Raw genomic sequence first — 12,168 nt, forward strand, 5'->3', positions numbered from 1 at the left:
GCAATTCCAGTTCACTGTTCTTCCGTTCGGCCTCGCGCCGGCACCGAGGGTCTTCACGAAGGTGATGGCCGTCGTATGTGCTTACCTACGACAGAGACAGGTTCACGTTTATCCATATATAGACGAATGGCTTCTGGTTGCAGAGAACTATGCTACACTCCAGAAGAATATACTTACGACTCTCGAACTCCTGGCCTCGTTAGGGTTGTGGGTCAATGAGGAGAAGTGCATTTTGACTCCCCAAAGGACTATAGACTTCATAGGGGTGACTCTTTCGTCCGAGGACGGAAGAGCATATCTCCCTGTATCAAGAGCAAGGGTTCTTCGGGATGCGATTCTCGATACCGAAGCCCAAGGGAGACCCTCCGCATGGACAATTCAAAGACTGCTGGGGTTGGCAGCGACTACTGCTGTTAAAATAAGACTAAAAATAAGGGTCCTGCAAAACTGGTTTCTGAGGGTGTTCGATCTTCGGCACAACGCCAGAAGAACCTACCTCTCTGTACCGAGACAAGTCCGAGCATCCCTGAAGTGGTGGCTTTCGATGGGAAATCTACTAGAGGGAGTTCCTTTTCAACAAGAACCCCCCTCAGTGACTGTCACTACTGATGCATCTCTAATGGGGTGGGGAGCTCACTGCAACTCCCTTACAGCCCAGGGTCGATGGCCTTCTCGACAAAGAGAGTATCACATCAATCATCTGGAACTATTAGCTGTGGAGAACGCACTAAAGGCTTTTGTCCAAATCATCAAGGGCAAAAATGTTCTGATCGCAACAGACAATACCGTAGTCTGTTACATAAACAGGCGGGGGGGACAAGATCGTATCCGCTGACCCGGTCAGCACTAAGGATATGGAAGTGGTGTATGAAGAGGAAGACTTACCTGACAGCAATCCATGTAGCGGGCAAAGAAAACATTATCGCGGACAGTCTCAGCAGGTCCTTCCATGTCGATCACGAGTGGGAGCTCGACATTGAAGTGAGGGAAGAGCTTTTTCGATGTTGGGGGTGGCCTGCTGTCGATGTGTTTGCCACCGAAGAGAACGCAGTCTGTACCAGATTCTGCAGCAGAGCAGGAAAAGGAAAGAACTCGTTAGGAGACGCGTTCGCAAGAACATGGTCAGGGAGCCTCCTCTACATTTTTCCACCTTTTCCTCTCATGACAAAAGTCATTGCAAAGATACAGACAGACAGAGTGGACTGTATCCTGATTGCACCATGGTGGCCTCGACAGCCTTGGTTTCCTCATGTCCTTCGACTGTTGAGAGGGAATTACGTCAAGCTTCCTACGGTATCGAGACTATTGTCTCGACACCGAGGCGAGATTCGGCATGCAGATCTATCGATGCTCAGAATAACGGCTTGGAGGATAGCACCACACCTTTCCATACCGTACAACTGACTGTGGAAAATATCCTGACTGCTTCCCATAAGCCCTCAACCAGGAAATCTTACGCTGCAAAGTGGCGGAGATTCATTAAATTCACTGAGGAAAGGGGTCATACGGCTCAGACTTCCTCAATTGCAACTATTCTCGAGTACCTACTCTCTTTATACCAAGTTGGACTGACACTTTCCTCTATTAAAGTTCACTTAGCTGCTGTTACAGCTTACCACAAGGGGTTGGAAGGACGGTCTCCCTTCACGCACCCTAAATCGAAGGCATTCTTAAAAGGCCTGAAGAATACTATACCAACAAGCAGAAACATCATCCCATCATGGAGCCTGTCAGTTGTTCTTCAGGCACTGATAAGTAAACCGTTTGAGCCCATGGCTACAACGGACTTGAGGCTGCTGACTCTCAAAATTGTTTTCTTGGTGGCGATAACGTCAGCAAGGCGAGCAAGTGAGCTCAGGGCCTTAAGGGTAGATGCTCCTTACACAATCTTTCACAGGGATAAGGTAGTATTGTGGACAGATCCTGCTTTCTTACCTAAGGTGGTAACACCTTTCCATCTGTCTCAAGACATTGTGTTACCAGCTTTCTTTCCAAACCCTTCAACACCTGCAGATGCTTCATTACACAGGTTGGATGTCAGGAGGGCCCTTGCCTTTTATAGGGCAAGAACTGACAGTTTTAGAAAGACTAAACAGTTGTTTATATGCTATGGTGAACCTTCTAAAGGACTCCCAGTTTCATGCCAGCGGCTGTCACGATGGATTGTGGAGACAATACAGCTTGCCTATTCCATATCTAAGTTAGAACTACAGGGTTCGGTGACAGCTCATTCTGCCAGGGCGATGGCTACATCTGTGGCTTTCAATAGGGGTGTTCCTCTCCGTGACATTTGCAAAGCCGCAACCTGGGCCACCCCTTCCACATTTGTGAGACACTACAGCCTGGACACTCGTTCCAGACAGGATTGTTCGTTTGGAAGGGCGGTGCTTTCAGAAATATTGAAGTAACACACCAACCCACCTCCAAGGTATGTTAGCTTGCTACTCGCCCATATGTGTGATGCATAGAGACCACGAAGAAGAAATGCAGGTTGCTTACCTGTAACTATAGTTCTGCGAGTGGTCATCTATGCATTCAGACAACCCACCCACCATCCCCTCTTGGTGGTGTGAATTCATGTGATTTTGTTTTAATATATGACACTCATGTTTATGGGGGCACAATGTCGGACTCCTGTAAACTGAGGTAACGGCGGGAACCACAGGCACATGCGCAGTTGCGTGGGGGAGGGGTTCCCTCCAAAAGCGTTTCCCTAAGCTATTGGAGATTCCGGTTCAGGTCTCGCGCCGGCGCAGAGCCCATATGTGTGAATGCATAGATGACCACTCGAAGAACTACAGTTACAGGTAAGCAACCTGCATTTCCTATTACACGCCCCCCCCCCGCCCCCCGGTTGAGTAGCGTGTTGTCCGAACTCAGCCATTGTCTGAATTGTAGATTTCCAAACCCTCCCTACCCAAAGTACACACAAAGGCCAGAGTTCCTGCTTTTTCTAGTTCTTACTTCATATGAAAAAGCTGGATTGTTCCTTTTAGTCTTTGAGAACATTTCAGACTCAAAGTAGTTTATACACAGAGAAGTAAGTCCTAGTGCGTTGAATCGGGCTTAGTCCCTCCTGGGTAAGAGGAGATAGGATTCTCTCTACAAGTAAGCCTGTGGAGCTTCTGCCTGCAATTGAGTACTGGGTGGGGTGGGGGGATTTACAGAAACTGACATCTGCTATCTGATGGGTATTTGATATTTTTTGGTTGCAAACCCCAAACAGCTTCAGCACTAGTTCTTAACGTGTAGTAATAACTGGCTGTTCAGACAACATGTTAAACCATGCACTAATCTTAATGCATTCCATTAACCATTTTGTAGTTTAGCAGCGTGGTTTAGCGTGTTGTCTGAAGGGAGCCACTGAAGACTACGCTGCAGGGCTATCATAATCAACTCCCTTAACCACAAGTACACCTTACAACCTCTCCCCATCCCCGAAAGATCACGTTTAGAAAACATTTGACTTTTGTCAGCTGCTACTTTTTTTTTTCCTGGTGTAGTGGAGATGAGGGGAAAGACTGATACCCAATCACAGGTACGCTAGAATCCTGAATTTCTACGAGCAGCTCTTATTTAGGTTCTGAGAGAGATTTACAAATGGCTTCCAAGGAAACCTCAGCCATTCAACTATCCAGCCTATAAGTCTACTCAGAAGTAAGTCTCAGAGAGTTCAATGGGGCTTACTCGAAAGTGAGCGGGTATAGGATTACAGCCCTAGCACTGTTCGCGCGGTCACGCCCTCTGCCAGTAACTGGCGGAGATGTTGGCAGCGGCTTCCCCTTCTTCCGGTGGCGTTGTGGATATATTTCCTCCGCTTGCGTCATTCTCCGTTCTTTTGCTCCTCCTCCTCCTCCTCCCAAGCCAAAGGTTCTTTTCTTCCGCCCGTGTGTCGCTGCCTACCGGCCGCGCTTCCGCCCAACTTTGCTCCCCTTCCCACCATGGGTCCCCCCCGGCTTCGTTGCCAGGCCTTTCAGTTCCCCCTCTCGGCCACTTCCCCATCTCGCTCGCCATGCCCGGCTCTTCGGTGTCACGGCGCGGCCCGGCCGCCACAGCGTCGCCGCCCCAAGTCTCAGTCTTCCCTTCCCCGCAGGAGCTGGGCTCGGCGCTGGCCCAGCTGGTAGCCCAGCGGGAGGCTCAGTCCGGGCCTGGTGGGCGCTTCTCCCTGGGCCTGTCAGGTGGGAGCCTGGTGCGGATCTTGGCCCAGGAGCTGCCCGCCGCTGCCGCCTCCCCTGCCCGCTGGCTCCTGGCTTTCGTGGACGAGCGCCGGGTCCCGCTGAACGACCCCGAGAGCAACTACGGCGCCTACAAGGTGTCTCCGTAAGGGGCTAGTTGGGCGGACTGAAGCGGGCGCTGGGTGTGTGCATGGCTGGCTCGGGAGCTGGGTTCTGTGGGGCTGGTTGCCTGGGCGAATCCCTCTGGGAAGGGGTCCTGGCTCTTCTTCCCAGCGCTGGGGACGGCGCTGACCCCACCCGATGAGGATGGTGAACCTGGGAGAGCAGGGAGGGGCTGGCTCTCCTGAGGCCTCCTTCCGCCAACCCCCCCCCCCCCCCCCCCGGTTCACTAGAATCCTCATGGAATCCTTTTTGGAAACATAAATCAAGCCTGCCTCTACAGCATCTCTTTAATAGCGAAGAGGCATAGTGAATCTTGCTTAGTACTGGAAATGCCTTGGTGGACCAGACTGAGATCCATTTAATGCAGTGTTCTTCGCAAGAATCCCGGCAACCCTATATCCTGCCTTTTTCTTTCATTCATTCTTTGTACAAATGCTCAAGGCGGCTCATGAAGTAAGATGCAGGGCAAATACAACCCATAATACTAAAAACGCAGATGTTACGAGCTTTGCTGGCAGACTGTGGTCTGCCTTCTGCACATCCTTGCTCTATGCTAGCCACCAGCTTCCTCTATCTTGCTGCTGAATGTATTTTAGGAGCGGGGGGGGGGGTGTCTTCCCACTCCCCACTTTGTAAGATAGTAAGCAGGAATGAAGCGTAATATAGTCTTACCTTCTTCCATCTTCTGTAGTATGTGTGAAACTAATTTCATCCAGGATTGAGGATGAGGTTGGACCAGGTCCCTTCCAATTCTAAAATTCTATGATCAGAGAGTGAAATTGCCAAATCCTAGCAGTTTCTTTTAGCTTCCCATTCTTTCTGTAGAACCCACAACTCTTGTTTTAAATTAACATCTTCCTTCAAAAGGGTTGGAGATAAGGAATATTTGGGAATAGCTTCCTGCTACTAGACCCAGGTTCTTTTTTTTTTCTTTTCCTTGATAAGACTCTTGTGTCTTTCAGATGCCTGGCAGGCAGCAATTAAACAGGTGACGCTTTCTCCAGCATGGAGATGCAGAAATGGGAGAAGTGTCTGCTGTTTATCTTTTTTTATTATTTTAATTATTTATATCACATCGCTGATGTGAATAATACTTTATAAAGTACAGTATGCAAAAAAAGACAGAGCCCTGCCCCAAGGAGCATACAGTATAAATTTCAACAAGAGAAAGGAAGGAAAGGAGGGAAAAGTTGGATCCAGTTTTTATTCTGCCAGTGGGAGCAGTCCCTGAGCAGAGTTTGGCTTGTAATGCTCCTACCAGCTTTATGTAATGCTGGTACTTTATGTAATGCTCCTACCAGCTTTATGTAATGCTCCTACCAGAGGGGTGGGAGGTGAACTTTCCCTCTGCAGCCCCCATCACCCTCCCCAACTGTTCCAGAGGGTCTCCCAACCCTCTGGAACAGATACTTGAGGCATATGGGACTGAGGGTGGGAATCAACAAAGATTGCTTCCTTCCCCCTTCTACCAGCAGGATTCCCCCAGTGGATCGGAAGCCTTACAGGGATGGAAGGAGCCCTTCCATCTGTTGGAGGCTTTACACTGGATCCCAAAGAGTGTCAAAGCCTGAAGGCTGATGGTGGAACATTTTTCTTGATTCCTGTTATGTGACTTGTGGTTATTTATTTCAGACGTACCTCCTTTCTAAAATTGCTGTACCCGAGGACCAAATTGTTGTTATCAACCCTTCACTCACGGTAGAAGAGGCAGCTGCGGATTACGCTGCAAAGCTGAAAGAGGTACAGTTGGGTTTGTGGGTGTGGGTGGGTGTCTGTGACTCAGTCTCTAATACTGAAATCATACAGCACCTTACAGTATGATATGATAATGGAAATGTTCAGCTCTGCCTTTTGCTACCATATATAAAGACCCTTTAGTTAATTCATTCATTTATCAATTTTGGGCAGGTACGTTGCCCCCAAGAGCTTGAAACCCCCAAATATTACACCCATAGTTCAAAACACTGATTCATTTGGGGAACAGCTAGAAATGTGGTACTTGCATATCCCTCTTGAAAGAGGGAACATGTAGTGTACCCCCAAATGATTAAGGTTTTCCATAATAGCCAGATAGCTGAGATGTCGTAATAGTTTACCTTATAATAATAGTCCAAGGCATCAGGTGCTTGAGATGAATGGACCGACTGAAACATCCTTTCAGGGAGAGAGGGAAAATTTGTAGTGGTTGCCTGGAAAGTGAGACCCTTTAAATAACTTTGAGGTCAGTAGACAAAGAAACAGGTGATGATCTCATAATAAGAGGCGAGCACAAAGAAAGCAAAACCAAATATGGGAGGGGATGTTCAGCAATGAGAGTTGTGCTTCCTTCACACTCTTGAATCAGTTTTGGGAGGTAGTCCAGTAGCAGTCCGGAACGTGCATCTCTTATTTTTATTATTTCATTTAAAATCATCTTTTCAGCTGCCTTTAAGGACCTTCTCAAGGTGGTGTGTAACATAGAAACAAGGCAAAACAAATAAAATAAAAATTCAATAATTGTTCAATAATTCTATAGAACCAGGTATCGCCCAATAAATCCTGCAGGATGTGGACTAGGGAAAGGCCAGTGAAAACAGGTGGGTCTTCAGAGCCTTCCTGAAGACCTGTGAAGAAGGGGCCTGACAACCGCCTGATGGAAGCCAATTCCAGGGGTGCGGGGCCACCACTGAAAGGGCCCTCTCCTTATACTCGCCAGCCTAATCGCCCTTGGTTGTGGCTTGGAGAGAAGTGCCTCTGCTGATGACCTCAGAGTGTGGGCTGGCTGGGAGAAGGCGGTCCTTCGAGTAATTTGGTCTCAAACCATTTAAGGCTTTAAATCAGGGGCATTGAACCTTATCCGGCTCACTTGGGGCTGCCCAGATAACCACTGGTTATAGGGTGGTTCCCTGGCTTTAGCACAGGATCCCCCCACCCCCATTCTCAAAGGCTGAAATGGCTCTCTTAAGGTTTAGTTCTTGGCAGTAAGAACTTTAAGCTAAAAGATGCTGGTCTTCCTTTGCCCCTTTAACTTTTTTGCCAAAGGTTAAAGCCAGGGCTTTAAGTTAGGCTTGGAAACACCCTGGCAGCCAGTGCAGCTGACACAGCATTGGTGCTACATGAGCATAGACACCCCTGCCCCCCAGCTCCATCTCTGCTTGGCAAACAAGTACTATTTTTCCTCCCCTAATTTGACAGCTAGAGCATGTGGGTCTTTGAAAAGTGTTGCTGAGATAAGGTCATCTTTCTAACTCAGCCTTCTCCAACCTGGGGCCCTTTGGATATATTGGACTACAACTCCCCCCCACCATTGTGGCCTTTGGTCATGCTGCCTGGGGGATGATGGGCATTGTAGTCCATCACATTTGGAGGCCTCCAGGTTGAGGAAGGCTGCCACGCTTGACAGTAGCTTGTCATTCACTCAAACAGATTAATTCGCAGGGAATTAGTTGAACCTAGCTCCTCTTTTAATGCCTTTTACATGCCAGGCAAAGAGCGTTTGTATTTTCCCTGGATGTTTTCCATCTTTATCATTTGTTGTTGTTGTTGTTGTTGTTTTAGTGCTGTTTCTATCCTCCTGTTCTTACAATTTTGCCGATGCTGTATTTTTAACTTGACTTTGAAGCTCTGTAAACGGCCCTGATCGTTGCACATTGAAGGGCAGCATAAAAACCGGAGAGCTAACTGTGATTTTTCTCTCCTTGGCTGTGTTTCTGCCTTGCAGGCCTTCCAGGGTGAGGACATGCCTGTGTTTGACCTCTTGATCTTGGGAGTAGGACCGGATGGACACACTTGCTCTCTCTTTCCGGATCATCCCCTGCTACAGGTGAGCCAGGAAAAGGAGGCCATGCCTCTTGGGGGCTGAGTGGGTAGAAGGAAGTGGAGTGTGTGGGGGCGGGTGGGGGAGTTTACCCAGCCATCTATTCTAAGCAAGCTCAGTGGAATTGGATTAAGGCTTACTGGTATCTCGCCCTGTCCCTAAGGCAGGCTTCCCTTTTAAACAAGATGAGCTGAGATGGATTTTGTTCTAACAGCAACACGGAAGAGCTCCTTCGGCTGGTGTATTCTGAGATCGAGAGCTCTTGTTCATTCTGGTTCTCCTTCCAGCTCTGGGGACTCTGGGGGTGGAGTGAGCTGCTCACTGAGCCACTTGCGGCTGCTTTGTGCTGAAAGGTCGGGTTGGTATGGGCAGGTTGAGGCAGAGGAGCCCTCCTCTGTCCCTAGTCAAATCCTTGGACCAGCAGCGGAGTGGGTGTCAGTGTCGCAGGGTATGGCAGGAATCCAGTCCCCATTGCCAAGTACCCGATAAAGCAGGGATGGGGAACCTCTGACCCACCTGGATTCTGGATCCACCCCTGGCATTCTCCCCTCCTACCCCTCCACCTATTTATCCCCACCTCAGCATGCTAAGGAGGGAGGGGAAACCTCCCTGCCCAGCATGCTGAGATGAGATGAAAATCGGACCTTCTCCATACTGCAGCGGGTCTGTGCCGGTTAGCTGGGTTAGCTGAGGCTGTCACGATGACTGTAGGACTGTCTTGCGTTCCACTCACTCAGCCTTCCCTATCCTGATGCCCTCCAGATGTGTTGGATATGCTGGCCAGGAGTGATGGGAGGTGCAGTCCCAACGCATTTGGTTTTGGGCGCCGGGTTGGAGAAGGCTGAGCTAGCTTGACGTACGTTGCAAATTATATGCGGCATTTTATACCGAATGGAGTGTTGGTTCTCTGTTCACATGGGACATAACTGCTCATCCCTTGCCATGGCTGGATCATGTCCTGGTCGGGCTGCGAATTGCTGTGGCTTTTAGCCCTGCAATTGGTGGGCCAATGAATGAGTCCTGGCCCAGGGGATTGCTGGATCCAGTGGGTTTCCAAAATGCCTTTTGTGCAGCCTTCCCCATCTTGGTGCCCTCCAGATGTTACAGCTCCCAGAATTCCAGACCATTGACTGTACTAGGCTGAGACTGATGGCGAGTTGAAGGCTAAAACAACTGGAGGGGCACCAGCTTGGGGAAGGCTGCCTTTCAGTCCTGGCAGCTAATGCGGCTGACGAGCTTCACAAAGCCCTAGTGAATCTTTGGAAGAGGGAATCGACTCAATCGCTCAGAGGTACCTGTTACTGTGAGCTAAAGGATGTGTTTCTTCCTGCTCAGAGGCAGGGAATTGCTAAGACGTGGTTGCTGACTTTTAAACAAAAATGCAGGAATGAATCGAAACTTAGATGCGGCTTGAAACATACTTTTAGTTTCTGCCCAAACAAAATATGAAGCCTTGATCTTGAAGTCAGGTGCATGGCTTACTCTGCTGTTTAGTAGCAACATCCTTGGAGAACTTTGTGAAGTTCCTTCTCCTTCTCGTGTTTGGCATAATTTTGGGCTCGATGCAGCGGTGCCGTAGCCTTTCCCAGCCTCCTTCTCTCCCACCTCCTCTGTGTTTCATACCCTCTTTCCCGTGGCAGGAGCGGGAGAAGATCGTGGCCGCCATTCGTGACTCCCCAAAGCCGCCTCCAGAACGGATCACGCTGACTCTCCCGGTGCTGAACGCCGCTCGGAGCGTGGTGTTTGTCGCCACTGGCGATAGCAAGGCTGCTGTGATAAAGGTAATGCGCGTGGCATGGTTTTAATCTCAAAGGTCTGATGCAAAGGACCTGTCCCCCTCCCTACAGTCTAAAAGAAGGGTTGGGTGAGTCGGTGGGTGCCAGGAAGCTTGGTAGCACCCTTCCCCAATCTGGTGCCCTCCAAATGTTTTGAACTCCAGCTCCTATCAGCCCCAACCAGCAGGGTGCAATGGTTGAGAATTCTGGGACGCAGAAAGAGAGTCAAGCTCTGGGGCTAATAAAAACACGTTTTTATCCAAAACGTGTCGAGCTAAATTTATCCAAGAAAAGATTGTTTTTATTAGCACCAGAGATTGTTTCACTTTTTCCATGTCTGTATTGTGGTGTTTTCCTCCTCTTTTCTCCACATGGGAATTCTGGGAGTTATGGTCCGAAACATCTGGAGGGCACCGGGTTGGGGAAGGCTGCTCCGGGGCTAGGATACTTGGTTCTGCTGGCTTTATGCATGGCTGCGGCTCTCCAGGGTTCCCCCGCCCCACCCTAAATGGAGTTGCCAGCGATGGGACATGGGACGTTCTGCATGCAAAGCATGCAGTCTTGTCACTGATCTGTAGCACCTGATGCTGGGGCTTGGAGAGTCATCGTGGGTGGGACCGTAGCTCCATCCATCGGCAGGGGCCGTTGCTCAGTGGCAGAGACCCTGCTTTGCATGCAGAAGGTCCCAGGTTCGATCCCTGACATCTCCAGGAAGGGCTAGGAAAGAATCCTGCCTGAAACCCTGGAGAGCTGCTGCTGCCAGTCGGTGTTGACAGTATTGGGCTAGATGGACCCAGGCGTCTGAGTTAGTGTAAGGCAGTTTCCAATGGTCCTATGATGGGACTTTAAGGGATGGAAGTTATGCGCTAGAATGGGTTGTGTGATCTGTGTGCTTCAAAAAAGAAGACAACAAGAACTTTGTGTACTTTGGGAGCAGATACAAATCCCCCCACCCCCCAAAAAAGAAGTCTGAATAAGCAAATTAAACAACTTTTGTATGCCTGGATTTATTTTTATAATCCTGTTTCTGCTAGTCATGGGACAGAGGAAGCTTGCACAGAGAACAAAAGCCCTAACCTTTGGGTATCTCTCTCTCTCTCTCTCTCTCTCTCTCTCTCTCTCCATCCATCCATCTCTATATCCACACACACACACACACATGTATGTGACTACTGATATTCCATCAGGCATTGCCTCTGGATGATCCTAACCTCTCTCTGCTTTCAAACCACTCTATCCATTGCACCTTTCCAACCACCTGTATTCAAAATACATTTTCAGTTCCGCAGACATCAAGGCCGATATTCATGCACCACTTGGGGTTTCTCAATCATCAAGGCTTTGAATCATCAAGGCTTTGAAACTGTGAAAGAATCCTCAATCTTAGATTTGACGGAGGGCGGGGTCAGATTTCTGCATTTGATGACCATGTGCAAATTGCAGCGTTCCCAGGTGATGAGATTCTAATGCTCTGTTTCTTGGGACAGCGTATTTTGGAAGGTGACGAGGAAAACCCACTGCCAGCTGCCCTGGTCCAGCCTCATACTGGGAAGCTGTATTGGTTTTTGGACGAGCCGGCTGCGAAGGAGTTGACGATTCCTTTTGAGAAGCACTCCATCTTGTAGAAGCTCGTGTCCCGCAACCTTTCAGGTTGGGAAGAGTCCACCATGCGCGGGTTGTGGGTAGATCCCTGCCCCGCTAACATTCCAGGTCACGGTCTCCACGTCTGGTCGTAGCGCTCAGGAGCGGCACTAAACTAACACTGTCTTTTTCTTTCCCCCCCCTTCCCTCCTTTTTTAAAAAGAAATTAAGAAGTGGTACATTTGTGGAGCACTGTGTAACAAATATGATTCTTTCTTTAGCCAGGGCAAAGTGTAAAATGGGAACGCTTGGGTTCAGCTGTTAGTTGTAAAGGGAAGTCGCAGGGAACGGCATTACAGTCTTTATCATGTGAATGGTCTAATGTGGTGTCAAGTGAATGCACAATTAAAGATGTAAATTAAAGCCACTCGGTACTAGCACAGTGTGTTCCCCTTCTGTGTGTGGCTTTTCTTCGAGTGCTAAATCCAGGCAAAAGAGAGGCTCTGACTACGGATTGTTATGGCTGCATGTTGAGTTAGTGACTGGGTTCACACAACATGTTAACCCACACTCAGTGGTTGAATGTGGGTTGTTGTTGGACCGTGGGTTGGCATGTTGACTGAACCCAGGACATTTCCCATAGCTGTTAAACATGCAGTGTGGCTTATTTTTTCTAGAA

At 49.0% G+C, this 12,168-nt stretch overlaps 1 protein-coding gene across 1 annotated transcript; it reads left to right on the forward strand.

The window, feature by feature from the left end:
• Positions 1–3,870: 3,870 nt before the first annotated feature.
• On the forward strand, positions 3,871–11,916 carry PGLS (6-phosphogluconolactonase). The gene is made up of 5 exons (XM_063119299.1): positions 3,871–4,312; positions 5,970–6,077; positions 8,038–8,139; positions 9,774–9,914; positions 11,396–11,916. Exons 1-5 carry the CDS (start codon positions 4,013–4,015, stop codon positions 11,531–11,533), a joined length of 789 nt encoding a protein of 262 aa, XP_062975369.1. The 5' UTR covers positions 3,871–4,012; the 3' UTR covers positions 11,534–11,916.
• Positions 11,917–12,168: the final 252 nt, after the last annotated feature.

This window comes from Elgaria multicarinata, chromosome 3 (assembly GCF_023053635.1).
Source record: "Elgaria multicarinata webbii isolate HBS135686 ecotype San Diego chromosome 3, rElgMul1.1.pri, whole genome shotgun sequence".
NCBI lineage: Eukaryota > Metazoa > Chordata > Lepidosauria > Squamata > Anguidae > Elgaria > Elgaria multicarinata.